The sequence below is a fragment of the Phyllostomus discolor genome, chromosome 8 (assembly GCF_004126475.2).
Source record: "Phyllostomus discolor isolate MPI-MPIP mPhyDis1 chromosome 8, mPhyDis1.pri.v3, whole genome shotgun sequence".
NCBI lineage: Eukaryota > Metazoa > Chordata > Mammalia > Chiroptera > Phyllostomidae > Phyllostomus > Phyllostomus discolor.
Genome location: NC_040910.2, coordinates 5,877,970 through 5,899,521, shown reverse-complemented (window position 1 = coordinate 5,899,521; position 21,552 = coordinate 5,877,970). Strand labels below are relative to the sequence as shown.

General features: G+C 43.2%; 1 protein-coding gene across 8 annotated transcripts in view; it reads right to left on the bottom strand.

Annotated features, from left to right (window-relative positions):
- Positions 1-17,884: 17,884 nt before the first annotated feature.
- Positions 17,885-21,552, bottom strand: part of LARP1B (La ribonucleoprotein 1B) — a 69,560-nt gene continuing 65,892 nt past the window's right edge. For 7 of the 8 annotated variants that reach the window (XM_028519588.2, XM_036031805.1, XM_036031803.1 and 4 more), the window contains 2 exons: positions 20,881-21,008; positions 17,885-19,314 (listed from right to left, as the gene is read on the bottom strand). In XM_028519588.2, coding sequence (XP_028375389.2) covers positions 19,078-19,314; positions 20,881-21,008 — 365 coding nt within the window. In that variant the 3' untranslated portion in view covers positions 17,885-19,077. The remainder of the gene's footprint in view (positions 19,315-20,880; positions 21,009-21,552) is intronic. The other variant, XR_004904564.1, reaches the window with a different exon arrangement.

The following is a 21,552-nucleotide window of genomic DNA, read 5'->3' as shown; positions in this document are numbered from 1 at the left end:
AAAAAAGGATGTGCATTATACATGGGCAATACTAATTCTATATATGTTTTTAATTCTTTTATTTATGCTTACACATTAAAAGCATAACTCTAGAAAACAGTCACGATATCTGTATGCAAAATAATACCCTGGACTATGATAATCAGCTTTGTTTCTAAATATAAGCAAATAAAAAATTGAATTAAAAAATTAAAACCAAAGATTTTTCTCCTGAAAGCTTGGGCCAAAAACATGGGTGCATATTATACACGGAGCACATTATACACGGCAAAGTACGGTATCATTTTTAGTGAAAATGCAGGAAATTCCATATAGGGTATGGTACCAATTTGGTTTGAAGGAAATTGGGAGAAAGCAAAGTTTGGAAAATAACAATTTAAAAACTAAAATAACTATGTTTTTGCCTAGTTATAAAAGTAATATATGCTCAGTGTACACAAGGATTAAGTAAGAATCAAAAATGAAGAGAAGCAATGTTAACTTCCTACATCTCCATTCCCTTTCTATGTATACAGGGCCACAGTGTATTCTCCAAGGCTTGAGACTTGAGCTTTCCACCCAGTCACGCTGGACATCTCTACCTGGAACCTCAAAATGAACGCATGTTACCCCCAGATTTACTCCTGCTCTTGACACTCGGTCAGAGAGCTACAGGTAGGTCTTCCTACCTCCATGCTGTTGCCGTCAAATTCACAGTTCCTGTTGGCAATATCAAACATAACTTTGACCTACTTAAAAGCCTTGAGTGGCTCCTTACTTCCTGAAGACTCAATACAAGGTGTAGGTCCTCTTCTCACTTCCCACTGTGATTATCTGCTGCGTAAAACTTGCACTGTCCAGAATGTACCCCTAGCTCCATTCTGCAGTCTGGATGTAACTCTTCTCCACATCTTCCCAAGTTCACTGCCCTCTGAGAAATCTGCTCAGTTCCAGAGACCCAGGCTCCCGGTGATTCCGGGCCCCCATCCATCATGTAGCAGCTCCTGTTTGCAGTTTCACGGACTTTCCTGTGTTGTGTTGTAATCATCTGTTTCTCTCATAAGCCGGGACCAGAGCCCACTCATTATTGTAGCCCAGTGTTTTTCCTAAGCTAGGTACAGTGCTAGGTACCTAGTATTTGCACATTTTTTTTTTGTAAAATGAGGGATAGACTAACACTGATAGCTTCGAAACGGGGGCCCCAAGGAAACCCCAAGGACTGAGATGATAGCCGGGGAGCCACACAAGAGCAGCTTTTGTTTGTATTGGGTGTGCAAGTAAGAATTTGAAGGGTTTTAAAAATATAATTAACATTTATGTTGAATCATTACTGCTCAGGTAAAGAATTTCTCTGCAACCTAGAACTTCAGCCCACATTTTATGATGTGAAAGGACTCAAGTGTTTCTTAAATTAAACCATTTCAAGGGATTAACAGGGTTTGTGCTACCAGAAAAAACAGTGCTGGAAAGCCACTGGGCTACGTGATTCCCAGTACCCTGTCAGTTTGTGAGTACAACTCAAGGGTAGAACTGTGCCATCCCCTATGTACGTAGCCACACCATACGACTGCCAAGTGTAGAACTGTCTTCCTGACACACCTGGGTGACGTGCGGCCCTGACCCGTGTGCCTGTCTCGTTGAAATTGTTTTGCAGCACCTGGTGTCAGGAAAGGAACAAGGGAGTAAAGGAGAGGAAGGACCCCCAACTTTTTTTCTCATCAATGCCACTGAAATCCCACGCAGGGTGGCGCCCTCCCACTGTGTCCCCCACCCTCCACCCCCCACCACCCTCTTCCAGTCTGTTCCTGTGGTAACTTAGAAAAAGAGAAGCTGAAGTGAGAAGCAAGTTTAAGTTGGATCTTGCCAAACTGCAATGTAATCAAAGCACAGTGGGAAAAGTCCGACAGCTGCACCTGCCTGGGAAGAAATGCCTTACTTGGGGGGCGAGGAGCAGGGGGAAAGACCTTTGCCATCACAACCGTGCTACTGAGTTGGCCAAAAAGTTTGCTACGTCTTTTTCCGTATACTGGCTCTAGTAGTGCTTAGTTGTCTTTAACTTCATTCAAAACAATTTTATTAGACTGCATTGTGACAGCTGCCATATCAGCATGCATTTAAAAAAAAACATCACCCAGCTGGCGTAGCTCAGTGGATTGAGCTCGGGCTGAGAACCAAAGCATCACAGGTTTGATTCCCAGTCAGGGCACATGCCTGGGTTGCAGGCCACGGCCCCCAGCAACCACACATTGATGCTTCTCTCTTTCTTCCTCTCTTCCCTCTCTAAAATTAAATAAATAAATAAATCTTTTAAAAAGTGTCATCATTCACTAAAGTAGAGAAATGTGACATATTTAGTACAAATTCAAATAGAGATTGCTACAAAAAGTGCTTTAAAAATAAATTTTAAAAACATCAAAATTAGTGATTTTTTTTGTGCAAGCCATTTTGGAATTGAAGATGGAGGAAGATACACAACATTTTCAGCATATTATACTTTATTATGTCACAAGAGGTAAAAATTACTGACGTGCAAAAAAGATTTGTGAAGTGTATGGAGAAGGTGCTGTGACTGATCAAACGGGTCAGAAGTGGTTTGCAAACTTTCTTGGTACTACTGACATTTTGGCCAAATAACTCTTTGCTGTGGGGCTGTCTTATGTATTGAAAGATGTTTAGCAGCACCCTGGCATCTACCCACTAGAACCCAATAGCAGGAGGTAGCCAACATACTAAAAATACCCAAATCAATAAAGTTATGGGTGAAAATGAAAAATGTGTCTTTTATTTTACGGAGAAAACCATATGGACTTTTTGGCCAACCCAATAAAAGAGAAAAGCAAGACATGAGGAATTAATCGCCTTTCTTATGGGAGAAATATAGGCGCAAACATTTTAATTCTTCCTGTGTCTGAACTGCAGAAGGCTGAGCAGAAGACCGAAGACTGAGGTTTCCCCAAAAGAAGCGATTCCACCTCGAGACGGCAGCGTGGAGCCGCTGCCTGTTTCCGGCCCGCCGGCTGGCCCTGTCCATTCGGGCCCGGACTGCCACACCAGCTTTTACCTGGATTTCCAGATGGCCAGTCTTATAAATTCCAGATTTGTCCGTGCCTACAACTGTGCGAGCAATTCTGGAAATATCCCCACACTGTCTATCCTTCCCAAGAGTTAGATCTAGCTTCAGAAATTTGCATCTATCTATATCCCTATCCATGTTTATGTTCAAAGATTTAGGGCTACCTAATCTGTGGGTCTGTGTCTCTGGAGAACCCTCATATACTGCTATTTCCCAGCTGTTAGTACATGTGTGATATTAGTTGTACTCCATTTTTATAATTAAATAAAAAACTCTTGTCTTCATTCAGTACTTAATACTTGATCTGATATAGCCACCTGGGCTTCAGTGTCTGAACTCTGACATTTCAGCCAGGAAAGGTAATACTTTTACCAGTACGCCTCCCACTGTCCCAGATAAAATCTGAGATATCTTTTCATCTACTCTCTGAAATAACATTTCATCAGCGGTCATGAGACTGCCCAGGAGGGGAGACGGACCCAGCCCTCCTGCTTGCAAGGATTCCAAACCCAATGTACAATTAGTAGTTTTATTCAAAATCACTTCAGTTGAACCCACCACTGGCTTTTAAAATACTGTTTAGATTGTAAAGTTAACAGGAACAGCATAAAATCACTCTCTTTGGGTGAAAGACAACCCTCAAATATTGTAGCTCATGTATGAACTGACCCTGCCCAGCAACAGCCGTGATTTTCAGTTTAGGGTGCATCTTCCTGACCTTTTTAGGTATTGACTTTCATATAGCTGTACGTATGGAAATAGTGCGGTGTTAAGTTCCGGAATCTGTACACAAACTTCTAAATCCTAGCTCTGTGACTTCAGGCAAGAGACTCAACTTGTCAGTGCCCCAGTGCTCAAATTTGTAAGAGATAATAGTACCCAACTCATTGGGTTGTTTTCAGCATCAAATGGGTTCATTTCTGCAAAGCACTTAAAACAGTGCCTGGTACATAGCAAATAACTATAAAGTATTAGCTCTTATCATTTCCCCTCCCCTTTTTTAAAAAAACAAATGGCATGCTACTGTGTTATTTTGCAAACTTCTTTAACTCATTCATGTACTTTGGAATCATTTCCAGAATATTACAAATAAAATCTACCTTTTACAAACTGTTTCATTTTCCATACAATGATTTCAAGCAGCTCCTTAGCACTTACAATAGCTACATCTACCCAAGTAATTCCTCGTTTCCTATATGATTCATTGAACTAAAGTATGGCGTGGGGGGGGGGGCAGTGCTTGATGAATAAAAAGCAGAGAAATATCTGTCCAGATGTCTTCACCTGCCTCATGCTCTTGAATGAACTGAAGCTGAGCTTGTGTTTAAAGACAGAGGGAGAGGAATAACTGGCCTGGATGAAGGTGATGTTTACACGGCAGATCTGCTTCCTTTTGAAGTTCCCTTTGCAGTGCACCTTGTCCTTTGGACCCAGAAAGGATTAGGGCTGCTGCCCAGAGCACGAGGTAAAAGGACATCTGCAGGCGGAAGGCGGGTGCACGAGGAGGGTGCTGCTCTGCCCGGCCTCACCCTCAGGCTGCTCCCGAAGCGGGCGCACAGCACAGCACTCGACAGGGAGGGCCTGGCCAGCAGCAGGCGGTCGTCAAACGCTTTGTGATCGAATGCATGGATTAACTGTGCTTCCCACAGTAGGGCAAAACGTAGTCCACTCAAAAAAGGTGGGGGAAGGGTTTCTATGTTATCAACATCTGTTTATGTCTCCATTCCCTCCCTTAGATCTTCCCCCTGTTGCATGAGCTCTTAGGAGTAGAAATGGAATCTGTGTATCTAGCCCTAGCCACTATCTGCTTGTAAATATGAAGGAATGAAGAATGTAGCTAAATGAGGTCTGTCTTAAAGCAACACTTCCTCCTCAGGTTAGCTCCAGAAATAAGCAACCAAGGATGCTCTGAAGGCACATGGCCTCCAGCTGCCTCCGGGGCCACACCACCTTTAGGAGGTTTGGTGAGATCTCGTCAGCTTGCAGAACTTTGAGGGACTGGAGACCAAGGCAGATGTGCTTGGGGCAGTGGGGCATCCTGCCATCCACCGAGCTGGGAAGTACTCACCCAGATGGTCTCTGAGCTGATGCAATGGTGTTCCAGAGGTCACAGGAGAAAAGTTGATGGCAACTGTCTCTGAAAGAGCCAGGGCCTTGTTTCTGTTTATGTGGGAAAGGTTTTCACAACAATCCACCTTCCCAAGAAGTGTACGCACAGCTTGCCTGGTCAGGCCCCCGTGGGAGACAGAGGCCGAGCTGCGGTCGGGCGGGGAACACGTTTGCACTCTGAAGGAATGAGAACATCACCGTCAGCGCACTCACCAGGGTGCTCAGAAAATGCCAAACACACGGTGCCTTACAAGCAAGTATGAGAGAAACCCCAGGTCCTGGGGGGAGTTTTCAGATGGATCCCACGACTAAACGGATGGTGCGTTTCTTCCTCCCTGTGTAGCTAGTAAAGGACAAGGGTGGAGCGAATGTTCCAGCGGGCCCCGCAGGGAGACTGAACTTTTCATTTTTACAGACGGCACTATAAACGTCAGCGAAGTCAGGCCGAAAATGGAAACAGTGTGCTCACTATCAGATGGCTGCTTCCTCTGCCGATGACACCTTGCAGTGCTCACGACAGTTCACCTCTGTTGGCACAAAGGAAGTCAGCAGCATACCACGGGACCCAACGCCGTCCCATCCTCCAGATCCGAGTTCCCAGAGAATCCCAGGGGAGACAGGGCTGACCTGTTAGGGCAAAGCGAGGCATCTCCAAGACAGCAAAGGGGACAAGAGCGTTTTTTGAAATGAATTCTTTCCCTGCCTTCACTCCGAAGAGCATAGACTTATACTTCTCTGGTGAGATCACACAAACTACGTGTATTAATAACTCCGAAGTCTTAGGCATTGATCCTTCAGAGGTTACAAGCTCCTCGACCTTGCCCCATTTCATTCCGCACGAAGCATTTAAAAGGAGGGCATTCACAAGGCTCCTCTACACCGGCTTCCTTTCTGCACATTAGTGCACGGTCAGCAGGACCTCCCTCGCAGTTAAGTTCAGCAGATGCCTTCCGCTGAAACGCATCATGTACCCTGCACTTCACGTAAAGAAGGGATCATTTCAAAGATGTCTTCCCCACTTAGGACTTAGGTCAGTTGTGGCCCTGGGAAATCATGCTCTTTATATGCCTCATCGTACAAAGCAGGGCCTAAGTGTAGGGGGCTCTAAAACGAGTTTCTTACCTGGGTATCCACCAGGATGTCCAAGCAGCCACTGACTTGCTGGAAAGAGTCAGGCAGACCTCCTCTGCAGAAGCTCTTCGTTTGTAGCAGCCCTCGCAAGGACGTGAAAACCTTGCTCAACACCGTCTCTCTGCGGCCACATGGAGCAGGTGCATACTCAGACCACGCACTCAGGAATACAGCATACAGAAATGCTTCCCTTTCCTCGTAACCCAGCTCGATCTCCACTTTGAACCTGCAGTTCCCTTGACAAGGGATGTAAAATGGCCCCCGATTCTTGTAGCTCTAGCTCCTCACATCGAGAGGCGAACTCTGTTTCCCCATCTCTCGAATCTGCTGGCCCTGGGGCTTGCTTTGGCCAACGCGGTATCCTAGAGGTGCCATGTGACTGCCGATCCAGGCATCAACAGGCCTTGGAGCCTTTGTTCTTGTCCCCTTGGAAACCTCCCTCTGTCGCGTGAGGCAGACTGGGACAAAAGGCTTGTGGAGAGACAGGCCTGGCCATCCTGTCTGAGGCACATAAGTGAGGCCATCGTGGATGGTCCAGCCCAGGCAGCCCCAGCTAAGCCCTGCCCAGTGCTCACCCACAGAAACCGTAAACAAACGAAGGGTGGTCGTGGCATCCGGTCGGGTAGTGAAGGGATGTAAGGAAACCCCGTCAGGGTGTCATATTGGAACTAGCACTTTGTATGGAGGCCAGAACCAGGATTCCAGTTCCAACTCGGCCCGGAAAAGCAGTGATCCTTCACATGGACCCCGCCCCCCCGGGACTCAGTTCACTAGTTTGCACTGATCTGTGAAATGAAGCCTAGACCCCTGCCCTGCAGACCTCAGCGAGTGGCAATGCATGTGGCAGTCCAGCCAATGCCTGGTGTACAGGGAAGCAGTTACTGCCCGCATGACTGCTGCCATCCACTCGCCAGAGCTGTGAAACTGACCGGTCAGCTCCTGGAAAGCTGTTAGGTTGGGTTTTCTGGACATAAAAGTTCCGATACCCCCAGGGTGATCAGCAAGGGTTTGTCTCGTTTCAGTGGACAGCTCTTTAACCCACCACGTTTCACGTCGACGACCACGAGGAAGCTGTGCTCAGCCACAGACTCGGCTGCAGTCCGTGTACTCACTCATACAGGCGAGCGGGGGGACCCCAGGGGAGACGGAACTCCCGGGCATCTGGGAAAGCGCTCATTCTATCCGCTGAACAGGAAAGGAAACACACACTATTGCTTATTCACTCACAAGAGTGCCTTCGGCGGGTGAAATAGCAAGGGCCACTCAGAACAGGGGCCTTTTAAAAAACACAAAACAAACAAAAACAGCAAAGCCCTCCCCCTGAGCTGCCGGTGCACTCGGAAGCAGCTGCCAGGACCCCGGCAACAGCAAGTCGTCTGGGCCCTGACCAGACTCACACACGGTCCGCAGAAGGTAGGAAGAACTCGCCTCATCTCTGCATGTTAACTAAGGAGGACAGATGGCCCTGTGATTATCCAACCATATGTAGGTCAAGACTGAATGAATTAATAAGCAGCTTAATTCTCAGCCGCCTCCAGGAGCTCACGGAGCACCTGTGAGCAAACAGTTGCCGCAGGATCCCGGGAAACGCGGGACGGCAGCGGGGAGAGAGAGTACATCTTCCCCGTGGCACACGGGGTTCCGCGGCCTGGGAAGGAACAGGCCGGTCTCTGGCGCACACCATCTTTCTGTGCTGGGTTTGAGGTGTCCGAACGAGCCAAAGGGTGTCTTGGTTTTCCCCACGTAAACTGTACACCTGTAACCCACAGGGTCTCTCAGCCTCTGATTCTCCTGCACTCGCTCTCACGCAAGCTAAGCTTTTCCTTCATGATCGTGTTAGGGCTGGTAAGCCAAGACAGTAGAGCCTCCAGCCGTAAGGAAAAATGTAACAAGACAGGTAACACATGCTGGAGACCAAAGGAGGGGCTGGAGAACAAGTTCTGAAAGGCCCGAGGAGCAAGGGCTGCCGGAGGCAGAGCTTGCTCAGGGCCTGCAAAGGCAAACAGCAAGCACTGGGCAGGCGCCCAGGAAAACCATGAGTGAACGGCAGCAAGCTGCGCGAGGCATGCCAAGGGACGGTGATCGAGCCAGTATGACCGGGTGACGACAGGGAATTGGGAGAGCCCAGCAGAGAGCCCTGGGGGCTGCAGTGCTAGGTCCCTCCGGGAGAGACCAGTCTTTCCTCTTCCCAGCATGCCTGCTGAGTCCACAAACAGAAACTAAAACAAGCGCACCCCGTGCTGGGAAAGTGGTTTCCTCCCTCCTCTCTGCTCTCCACTCTTCCCCTGCTGTGCGAGTGACCCACTAGTGAGACCCGCCCCGCGGGACACCTGAGCTACCCTCCCCAGCCCCTCCCCCCCTTCCTCTACCCAGGCCCAACTCCCCGTAGACCTGAGCACTTTTCCCTCTTCATCGCTACTTCCTCTTCTCAGGGGCGAGCCATTTGTCACGGAGGAGAGGCCTGCATTTGTCCAGCTGTCTGTGGATGGGCAAGGTCAGTGTCCTGAGCAAAGGGCTGAGTGTTAAACCCAGCAGTCAGATCCCGCGTTACTGGGAGTAATACAGATTTTGCCCTCTTCCAACTCCTGAGTATATGGGAGTTGGTCTGCAGCACTGAAGGGCAGGAAAGGAGCATAATTTCTTATTTCCTGCTTAAAATCCAAACATTGAGCTGTTCTATGGTTTGTGTTTACAGCAAAAACAAAGGGGTGTTAAGATCAGTTAACAGCCCTGGCCAAGTGTGGCTCAGCTGACTGGAGCCTCATCCTGTAGACCAAAAGATCGTGGGTTCAATTCCTGGTTAGGGCACATACACAGGTTGTGGGTTTGATCCCCGGTGGAGATACATACAAGGCGGCAGCCAATCGGTGTTCTCTCTCTCTCCCTTCCCCCCCCTTCCCCCCCCCAAAGCAATGAAAACAGTATCTTTGGGTGAGAATTTAAAAAAAAAAGATACATCCTGATTTGTCAGCCTTGTAAAGCTTGGGAACTTTTTAAAAACACTTTTAAAAAATATACACAAAGCACAAAATCTCAAAAGGAATAGGGCGAAAAGTCTTCCACCCATCTAACCCTCCATTTACCCAGTGCTCCCCTGGGCAACATGATCCCTTTCTCATTTATCCTTCTATAATTTCTCTGTATATAAGCAGATAATATGTACTTTTAAATCAAAACATAGAATTCTAGACACAATACTGTATGCCTTGCTTTTTTCATTTATCATGTCTTGGAAATTATTCTTTCAAGAATATCCCATTATCCCACATCAACCATTAAGTTGCCATATTTCACAGAATCCCATTTTACGGCCATACTAGAACCATCTGTCAGGGACATTCAAGCTGTTTCCAATCTTAGTCTATCAAAAATGCTTTCACGGCAATACTAGTATGTACATCTTTGCACACATGTACAAAGACTATATTTATTTGTAGGGTAAATTCCTAGAAGTGACACTTCTAGGTTGGATAGTAAGCACACTTAAAATTTTGAAAGCTATTTCTAAATTTTCAGTCATAGAACTTCTGTACCAGTTTAAACTCCCAAGAACCACGGCTAACATTTTTCAAAATGCTGTTCTCGGACTTTCTCGGATCCCTTCCTAAATGCAACGACTTGCGTGTAAATCTGAATTTTAAGGTAGCTAATGAAGTAATGGAAAGTCAGGTGACACCAGGTCCCGTTTTAACCGCATCTGCCCCGTTCACCAGGCATGTGTTTTGCAATTCCACGGCCATCTCCGGCTTCCTTCTGTGCCAGGCACGGCCACGGCCATTCATCTGGTGACTCAGTAGGTGCACACGGTACTCAGAGGTATCATGTTAGGCAGGAAACTGCCATACGTAATGTCTTGAATTCTCTGAAGAGGTTTAAACGAATTACAAAGGAGACAAACGCTGGTGGCAGCTGACCTAGTTCACTCCCTGGCATCACTCTGGAGCTACTTAAAATAGAAGTCATGCGGAGCACAAGGAGGGAGGTTCATAAGGTGCATGCTATTTACGGTCCGTACAACATAATTACACCAACTTAAAAGCAATCTTTGGAGTAACTTTAAAATCTGAAAGCTATTTTAAGTGCATGGTTGACTAGAATATCAATGTAAGTTCAAGTATTCCTCTGCGTCCTCCTTATTTTTCCTTCAACACGGCCTTCCACCCTCCCTGGCGTTCTCCCAGGCAAGGCCCCTCCCCATGCCAGGGTGCCACGTGACAGAGCCCCTTCCTTTGGTCCACGCCTCGTGTTCTAACATCGTTCCTTCTCCTCAAATAAAGTTCATTCCTCTCCATACCTAACTTTTCAGGACGAATCCATTTTCACCCGATGGGCTGATTTTTTCCCTTTCTAGAAGTCCTTAAGTTTTTAATAGTAAAAATGGAGTTATGCCAGATAGCAATTTACATGCATTTTAAATACGGTAGTAGATTTAGGACCCACGGATTAACCTAAGTTGCCCAGTTCGGGCGAGTTAGCTAGACCCGGAATTGGGACGCAGAGCCACTTAACTCCGAAGTCTGCACTCTCCTCCCTCCCACTGGTCTTCAGATATTTTTGCTTGAGACCCCATAAACTGACTTCCATAAACTACGTATGCCTCGTGTTTTAAGCTGACATTTAAAAATTTTCACTCTATTAGTTGCGAGTCATAATTTCCAGTGTATTATAAACACTGACACTTATAAAATTATAAATATTAACGTCACTTTTAAAGTGCATCCAGTAAAACTCAAATATAACACTTAAATCCATGTTTTAAAATGTCTGAGCAAGCTTTTCCTTTACATTTAGAAAACGTACACGTTCCCCTTTTCTCCTTGAACTCCTATTTCCATTCCATTTTGTTCAGGTTTTTATCCTAATACATTTTAATGTTTGAAAGTCTTACTGAACACCAAATATTTATCTCCAACAAAAATATGTAATTTAAATTTTTACTTACTGTCCTCTAACCATAAGTAGTTGTAATTGATTTTTTTCTTCTGGATTGAGTTATTAATACATAATTGATCGAGAACATATATATATGTATATATACACTTTAGATAATTATTAAATGCAAGCACTAAATTTTTTTAAGGTAATACTAGCTACTGTAACAGATAAACACCAAGTTCTTGATGGCTCAAAACAATGAAAGGCTACTTCTTGGTGACCACAGAGTCCCAGAAGGGCCTTGGTGGTGACCTGGGGCACAGGTCCCCCCACACGTCAAGGGTGGCTTTGCTGCCTTCCACACATGGCTCCCACAGAGCCAGAAACCGAAGAGTGAGCAGGGAGCCGGCCCGTGGGCGGGTCTGGGAGCAGTGCCCCACACTTCCGCCCAGTCCTCCTGACACATCGGCACTGCAGGGGAGGGGCAGGCAGGCTGTCCCGCAGTGGGTGCAGGGGGCAGGAGACACGGGCCGGATAAACAGCTAGAGAGTCTCCACTGCCAGTGTATCGGAAACGCCTGTCTTGAAAAGAATTGCAATCCAACTTTGTAAAGAAATCCAGTGAAAGAATGTTTTAGTTTGTTAACAACGTCTGTCTGGCAGCTATTTAAAAAATAAGACTCATAAATAGGAAATAGAAAATTGAAAACATTTTATCAGATGATATGGGACTCAGTTATTGTAATATATGTTTTATCTGAATTAAGAAAAACATGTTCTAACTTTCTCATTGAAAAACACACTAAACACCAATCAAGAATACCCAATGGCTTACTGTTAACAGAAACACTTACAAAGAAGGGAAATTCATCAAGTCTTAAAGTTTATGAGAACTCAATGAATCACTAAATAAGGCCTCACCTTCGTGTGGCTTTCACTTCTAGAGTAATAGTATTTGGGGTGGGAAAGGGCAATGCCCTTCTTTTACGAAGTGGGGAAAAAGACTTTTAGGAACTTGAGCATATTATAAGGCAAGTCGATTTCAGGAGAAATTACTTAGGAAGTTGATTACCTGGAAGTCAATTCCTTTAAAATGACCTACGCCTATGGAAAGTCCTCTAAAAGTATTTGTGAGCTCCTGGCATGCCTCCCCAATTTGAGGACCACTGAATGACATCATGAGGCCTCGACTACTAAAGAGTCTCCAAAAATGTGCTTTTGATAAACTTGTGAGATGCTCTGTTGCCTCTCTCGGTTCTTGGACTACATACTCTGTTTTACGCGGAAGGGAGCGTGTGGCAGCAAGGAGGTCACTGGAGGGCACGGACCTGGGAGAGGCCGCCAGCCATGGAAAGGCAGATTCTCGTAGCCTGCTTAGGGGCTGGACGCTCACGCTGTGGCAGAAGTGATAGGCGGTGGTGATGCTGGGAAAAAAACATGGTGAGCAAAGCTGTTCACTGAGCACACAAAGGGAAGAAAGTAGGAGGGAGACACTCGAGTCGTTCAGGTCCCTGACTGCCTCACAGGAATCCCTGCCTGGCAGTGGGTCGGTCGGCAGAAACAGCAGCACCTATGCACCTGGCTGTCTCTCACCTGCAGGTCAGTGAGCCACCACACGGGCACGTAAGTGCTCACAACTTTATCCTAGGACAACTGAACGATTGTAAGGTTTCTAACTTGTCTTTGCTAATTAGAGTGTCGTGATTTCACATGAAGGGTTACATCCCTGAAGGTGACTTGTCCAGTGCTTAGTCCTACTAACAGCTAGTGTTTACCGCGCCAGTGCTAGCTCACAGCACACCGGACAGCGTGCTAAATGCTTTACACATCGTCTTTAGGACACTGGGAGGTGAGTGTGTTTTGTAGGGCAAGGACTACAACTTAGCGAAGGGAGCCAAAATTCAGTTCATGCTTCTAACGAACAAGTTAAGTGTGGGGTCATATATCCTAGTAGGAATCTGACACAAGGTAAGGATCATCTCCCCAAAGAACCCATAAACAAACACAGTTCTGCACACTAAATGTTGGGGTCTCGCAGGCCCCGCCTTCTCAAAGCCCTTCTGAGCCCGTCTGTTGGCTCATGTCAGTCAGCCTTACCTTAGGTCACTGTCAAGGGCATTCGGCTGGAAACCAGAAGTCTAACACTAAACACCCAGTACTGTGACTATGTTCACACTGTACTGAAGGGCTAGTGTCTCTTAAAGCACCCTGAGATTCAATTTTGTGGTCTTGGAATATTATCTGAAAAAAAAAAATCAAAACAAAAAACAGCACATACATTCTGCCTTTTTTTTTTTTACTGAAGCAAATGTGTATAGTATATTGGTAGAAACAATTCTGTTAACCAAATCATGTCTTCACTGTCCTAGTTAAAAACAGACTCAGTGTAAAGAGGATAAAACCAGAGGTTTTTCCTGTTGATTAACCATGTGGCCAATTTCCTTCACCCTTTTCATAAAGACTAGAATATCATTACTTCTGAATAGTACTGTAATATCTTCACTGACACCAACTCTAAAATAATACAAAATTTCTAAGCACATTCTGAATAAAGTGCTCAGTTTAGTTTTTATTTCACCTTACCTGGTTGTGGGAAACCATTTATAAGAGCAACGTCTGGAATTAAGTTGCTCACGTTTCAGGCAGAACTGTTCGCTGACTTGCTGTGTGATTCCGCTACACAGCTTAAGTTAGCCAGCCATTTAAACGCATCTTACAATTTTCCTGTGTTTCTATTCCGAGAGTTCATCACAAACAATGCTAATGAAGCGCTTCAAACTCTTAAGTGAAAGGACAAAAAAAGCAGTAGTATTTTTATCTTTAATCATACACAAATCTTAAAGTTGTTACTTTATTCCGTATTTCCTAATAACTAAGCACAATTTGGTATTGCCCTAACAAGGCAGTCAGTAAGTACTTTTTAGGAATGCAAGAGTAATTGATATAATTCTATTTCACCACAAGATGGAGTTCGAGTCCTCCAAAACACACGCGCACCTTTCGGTAAGGACTACAGACCGGACTTACTCCAGTCTGCCATCTAGTGGCAATATAATTAGGCGTTACTCTATTGACAGTCTTCCTATGCAAGAAGAAAATAGAGATAAGCAATTCACAACAGCTAAGGAATTAGTTGAAAGGTAACATTAGGCACAGAAAAGAAAGTGGTAATATTTAGTATAATGGCAAGAAGCATGAGATAGTGTCAGAGGGGAATATCAAGCTGGCAAAAAAAAAAAAAATGATAAACATCTCTTCTCCCGAAGAGACCTTCGGAAGACAGACGCCACGGCCAAGCTGGGGAGGCCTCACGCCGTCACTCGACCACCTCCGTGCCTGGCAGCTCCGGCCGAGCGCTGCCCACACTGTGGCTTGAGGTTTGCATTCGGAATTTAAGGGGCATCCTTTTTTAAAAAAACTTTTTACCAAAAAAACCACACGTTTATACCATGTCAAACATACACAAACAAAATTAGAAAGCAGAGGGTTCATATTTCTGATAAGCAAAAAATAATACAGTTTACAATAAACATCACTCAGTAGTATCCAGATGAAAATGACAATAACAACATTAAAACAGTACCTTCTGCTGCTCAGTCCGTCAAAGAGGAAGGTTTATAACAAGCAGTGTTGGTGAGGATGGAGGAAAACAGATGCTGGTGCAAGAATAAACTGTGCAGCCGCCTTCCAGTACCTGTATTTAGAATTTCAACTTCTAGGAATGTATGCTCAGCAGGAACTCCCAAGTTTATACAAAAAGAATTCTCTGTAGGAATATTATTAACTGCTGAGTGTAAGAGCCCAGACTTGGTCACGAGCTAAAGGTCAACGATGGGCGATAACTGAATGAAACGTGTGCGTGCATATGCTGGAATACCATGTATATTGTAAGAGTTGCGGTAGAGAGAGATGGCCTCAGAACGGCTCACCCTGTGACGTGAAAAAGCAGGTGATTATGTTGTATGTATAGCATGATACCAATTTTGTTCTTTTCTGTTTTAAAAATGTTCTTTTTTTTCTGTTTTAAAAAGGTTATTTTCTTCATTGGGCTTTTGTAAATTCCCCCGTGTATATGCATTAACTTCATAATCAAAACAATACAATATTTACTTCTCAACAATGGCCAAGAGGGAAGCATAAGTAGATAAGCTTCGTTTCCTTGCACAACCAAAAGCAGCATAACAAGCAATTTAAAAACATAAAACAACCAGAACTGCCAGAAAATCAAACTGTACGGAAGGCTGACAACCAAGAAGTGAAAGAAACATTCATCCAGATTGGTAGGAGGGGGGGAGAGGCGCATTCAGGTGGAGAGGACATACGGTGAGGCGGCAGCTAGAGGACAGGGAGGGTAAGGTGGGGGGTGGCAGTCCCCCATTTGCGTGCAGATACACCAGGAAGAACAACCCAGGGTTCCAGTGTGGGGAAATAAACCTCTGGCTGTGAAAACCAATGCGGGTTGTGATGGCAGGAGAAACCCAGTGTCCCAGGAGAGTCCATTGGAGGGGCCCACAGGGTCTTAGAACATACACAAGCCCACCTACCTGGAAATCAGCGCCAGAAGGGCCTAAGTCACGTTTCGGTAGCTGGGGAAGTGACCAAAAGTGGGGCAAGAGTCAAGCAAGTGGCATTGTTCCCTCTGACCCGTCCCCCACATACAGCGCCACAACACTGGGAAGTGGGTTGCCCGCCCTGGCAAATACCTAAGGCTCCACCCCTTACTATGTAACAGCTGCACCAAGACAAAAATAATATGGTCCGAATGAAAGACAAGATCAAAACTCCAGAAAAAGAACTAAGCAATAAGGAGACAGCCGAGCTATCAGATGCAGAGTTCAAAATACTGGTAATCAGGATGCTCACAGAAATGGTTAAGTATGGCCCCAAAATAAAGAAGTGAAAGCTATGAAAAGTGAAATAAAGCAAAATACACAGGGAACCAACAGGGAAGGAAGGAAACCAGGACTCAAATCAATAATTTGGAGAAGGAAGAAATAAACATTCAACCAGAACAGAATGAAGAAACAAGAATTCAAAAAAAGGAGGAGAGGGTGAGGAACCTCTGGGACAACTTTATGTGCTCCAACATCCAAATCATTGGGGTGCCAGAAGGAAAAGAAGAGTGAGAAATTGAAAGCTTAATTTGAATAAATGAAGGAAAACTTCCCCAGTCTGGAAAAGAAATAGACTTCCAGGAAGTCCAGGAAGGCCAGAGAGCTCCAAATAAAAGTTGGACCCAAAGAGGAACACACCAAGACATACCATAATTAAATTGCCCAAGATTAAAGATAAAGAGAGAATCTTAAAATCAGCAAGAGGAGACAGTTATCTACAAAGGAGTTCCCGTAAGACACTATCAGCTGATTTCTCAAAAAAAACCTTATAGGCAAGAAGAGGCTGGAAAGAAGTATTCAAAGTCATGAAAGGCAAGGAGCTACACCCAAGATTACTCTATCCAGCAAAGCTGTCATTTAGAATGGAAGGGCGGAAAAAGTGCTTCCCAGATAAGGTCAAGTTAAAGGAGTTGACCATCACCAAGCCCTTATTATATAAAAAGTTAAAGGAACTTAGATCTAAGAAAAAGAAGATCAAAACTATGAACAGTAAAATGACAAACTCACAACTATCAACAGCTAAACCTACAACAAAAACAAAATGAAACTAAACTAGTACAGGAACAGAATCACAGAAATGAAGATCACATGGAAGGTTATCAGCAGGGAGGGGTAGAAATGGGGGGAAAGGAACAGGGAATGAGAAGCATAATCGGTAAGTACAAAATAGATATGGGGAGGTTAAGAATAGCATAGAAAATGGAGAAGCCAAACGTATATGTACGACCAGGGACCCAAACTAAAGGGGGAGGAATGCTGGAGGGAAGGGGGGTACAGGGTGGAGGGTGATAAAAGGGCAAAAAAAAGGGGGGACAACTATAATAGCATAATCAATAAAACATATTTAAATAATATGATAAAATCACTAATTTATTACATATCACAAAACTCTTGATTACTGCATTTTCATATAAAATATACAATTTTCCAATTAAATTTGCACTTGCAATTTTAGGTGAGTACAAAGTCTTAGGTTAAATACAGGTTTCAAAAATATGTGTTCAATACAAAAGAGGATATTGAGAAAAAAATTTAAGAGCATTTCAAGAAATGACTTAAAGGTGAAAAGCATGGTTTGGAAATTTTTCAGTGAAAAGTACATATACACCTAAGAAAACATCTACAAATTTATTATTTTAGCCCTGGCTGGTGTGGCTCAGTGACTGAATGCCGGCCTGCGAACCAAAGGGTTGCTGGTTCAATTCCCAGTCAGGGCACACTCCTGGGCTGTGGGCCAGGTCCCCAGTAGGGGTTGTGCAAGAGGCACCCACACACTGATGTTTCTCTACCTCTCTTTCTCCCTCTCTTCCTCTCTCTCTAAAAATAAATAAATAAAAATCTTCAAAAAATTTTATTACTCTAAATCGTAAGTTGTTTTGCATTTTCATTATCCAAGATCTCTTTCCAAGTAAAATTTATTTTCTAAATATTCAAATGTAACTGTTTCTTAAAACTAAAACATCAAAATGACCCTGCTAATTTAAGTATTATCACTTATGCATGGGAAATAACCTAGTAAAAATCTTTTTTCAAATAGCCCACTTATCCAAACAACATTGTATATATTTCAATGTTGCCATTCTATAAGAACAAGACACCAGAAAGAAAAGAATTAATTTAGTTTATTAAACCAGCTTCTACTGCCAATACAAGAAAATATATGTGCTAAATAAAAATGGATAAGTTTATAACTAAAACTTTATTCACAAAATATAACGGTCTTCTAAAAGCAACATTTGAATATTACGGCTTTTCAACCAAATTCTAAACAAAAATAATTAAAAATCAATTCAAATAGTTTAGAATAAGTGCTTTTTTAATTCCCACAAAAACTGAAACTATCATTTACATCAGTTGCAATAGCAATAAGAATTAGAAGTCAATTTGCTATGACTCTTGAAAACACAAGCATAAAACAAAACTAAAGAAAACGGAAAAACTGAGTACACCTCTTAAAAAGAGATCTGTTTGTGACATACCCACCTGCACACATACAAACAGTAGATACATTCGAAACAGTGCAAGATTTAATGAATTTAGGACAGTATTTCAACAAATTCCAGTCCAGTTTTCACTACTTTTCAAGTACTTTTGCAGGTTTATATAGTCACAAAAAGTAAATCACTCCTAATATGTAACCAGCCAATTCACAACACTCCACACTGACACAACAGTAACTGTGGAAATCATGAGGTATAACTAGCAGGGGAAAAAGAAAAATCTAGCATCCAAAGTGCATATGCTTTAATGTAACTGCAATATATTTCTCCTTCTGTTAAAAAAAACCAGTTTCCTTTAAACTATACATCTAAAAGCAAATGTATCATTTCGTATTCTTTTCCTGAATTAAAAAAATATATACGTAATCTTCCTTTGTTTTTGGTAAGTTCAAATATGAATTGATAGTGGGGTAATTGGAGTCTTTAAAAAAAACTCTACAGAAGAGATGAATACAACATACTATATCTTCTTTAAGAAGTATGAGCTGAAACGTTAGGCATTCCTTGTGTTGTTTTTGAATATATTTAGGGAATGCTGTTCTTGTAAACAATGGTTTTGAAAAATAAATACTGAGACCAAATATATTATTAGAGGATCTCTATAAAAGGTCACCAAAACTATTGCTGTTTGGGAAATCGGGAGAATGTTTTTAGAATTTATCTTGCTATGAAAAAAAATGCTACCACTTTTCTTCCTTTTTCTTTTTTCTGATTATCACAACTAAACATCAGAAGATTTTCCCAAATAAATACTGATGTAAATGTTGATTTCGAGGGCAAACAACTCTCATAAGCATCTACTTCTCAGACACTTCACCATTTGTGGAAACTGAGGCAGCACTTGAATCGTCACTGGACTCCTGTGCCGTATTCTTTCTGGGAGAATTTACTGGAACCTGAGGCTGACTGATAGATGCAGGCTTAGCAGCATGTGGTGACTTTGTGGAGGGATTAGACGGAAGTCTGTGATGATTACTCTCTGAACCAGAAGTAGATGAATGTCTTTTTCTTCCAAATTCCTCACTAATAGGGGGCTGCAAATTATGAAAGACATGAAAGACAACATGGCAACGATTACACGGCTTTTCCTCAAAAAATCTAAGGCTAGACTTTCCAACAAAGAGGAAACAGTAGGCACTTCGGTAGCTTTTATTAGTATAATACAACTTAATGGCAATTTAAGGTACTAAACTTAAATGTCTCCCCGACTAAATCAGCTTGCTAGTATTTTTCACTCTTTCACTCAACACGTTTATTAAGCTTCTGTTTTAGGGCTCGAACTACATAGTAGGGCATAAGCCCAAGGCTGGGTTCCTTGCCTCCAAGGAAACGTTTCAGAGAGGCTATTTTCTGTCTTGAACAACTTCTGCCAACCGCCAAGCATTTACAACCCTAGAACCTTCCTCAGCCCTAACCTCCTATGCTAGCCTTGCTTAAACAGTAATGTTTAACAAACAGACAAATGAAAGCAGCAGGAGGAAAAAGAGATTATCAAGTCAAATAACCTTTAGCAAGTCTGAAGTTTTATCTTGGATTTCTAGAGTAGAGAGACTGGAGAGCATTGCTGATGGTACTGAATGCAAACACTTTCGATCACGAGTGCCTATAAAACTCCCACCCCCCAGGCTGCCGGCGCAGAGGAGGCAGGCAGCGGAAAGGCACCCTGCCTTCACAAACAGTCGGCCTTTTGCGCCCTCCAGTTACAGAGATTTGAGAGCTAGACTGATATGCCACCGAACATTTTTATTTGAAGACAAATTAAAGTCATAATCTCCTTTGCCAAGAGTCCATTGTATTTAGAAGTGGGGGCCTGAACTCTTAGCTTCCATTCAGAAAGGGCAAAAGTCACCATTACAGTGTGACAGACCAGGGACATCTTTGTGACAGATGTGGCCAGACCAGTCTAGAAACATGTTTCTTAATCCCATTAGCTCCATCCCCAGGCCATCTAATGTCTTTAAGACACAAAACTTAAAGACAAGTCACAGTATCAAGTAGACAAGAACTCAGCCTTCCTTCCTCCCACCTCCCTTTTCTGCTTCTTGATTCTTCTCCATTTTTCCTTCTTTTTCTCTACTTCGTCCTTTGCCTCCTTAGGCTTATAGCATTCTTCTTATAATGCTTTCCTTTTCCTTTTGAAATCACATTGTTTAAAGCCTACTCTGCTGTCTCTACGTATACACATAACATTCTGGCCTACTTTTAGTATGCACGGAACCCTGAATTCATGGTATATTGGCATGCGTTACGAAAACTGTAAGATAAAAGGTGAAAATTTTTCAAGCTGCTAGTGAGAAATTAGCAGCACATCCATATAAAAGTTACTAAATCTATAATATGTTTAACTATAGGGGCATTTCAAAATTGAAGTGAACTAACAATTATACTGTGGTTATATAAGATGTTAACAATTAGGAATTCTGGGTAAAAGAGTACATGGGAATACTCTGTACTGCTTTAAAGTTTGATTTCAAAACTAGGATGTTAAAATTTCAAAATAAAAAGTTAAAAAATGAAAATAGTAAAAGTTAGGAAAGTCACTGATAGCTCGAAATATAAGGGTAATGAAAAGAATACAGAGAAAAGGACTTAAAACTTACATCAACGCGGAAGTCTTCTAACCTCTTAAAGCTACAGAGGTATTCCTGAAGTTTTGGGTCAACTGATTGTGTCTTAGATTGAGAATATTTTAGATAAGCCCAAAACTTTTCTAATCCATACAGCTGACCTAATAACAAAGAAGAACACAAGTGATAAGTTATACAAATTTTTTTTTAAAATGATTCATATTGAACATAATCCTATCAGCAATAAACCATTTTATCTTCCAATATATGCATTATCTAGATCTTGAGAATAACACATTTTAATGAATAAAGGCAGCGAACATTTACTGAGCTTTTGCTATGTAACAGGTATTATTTAAGTGGTGTATTGTACATATAGTAAAGCATTTCTGTATATACTACTGACGAGTAAACTGAAACTAACAAGGTTGCTTTGCAGCCAGATCACAAAGCTACTAAGCCGTGGAACTGGGATTCGGACCTCGGCCAGGGCCTGGCCATTGCCCATGATGCCATCCCACCATTCCAAGCACACCTGATGTTACCCAGAATGGTCACTGGGAGGGCCACTGCGTGTGGGGCCCCACCTTCATCAAGGCCACAGCAACGGCCTGAAGGCCTTCAGTGGTCGGTCAGCCCTGAGGGGACAGCTGTCAGTTCCCTGTGTACTGCCGGCTCCGGTTCACAACTAACAACTACAATAAG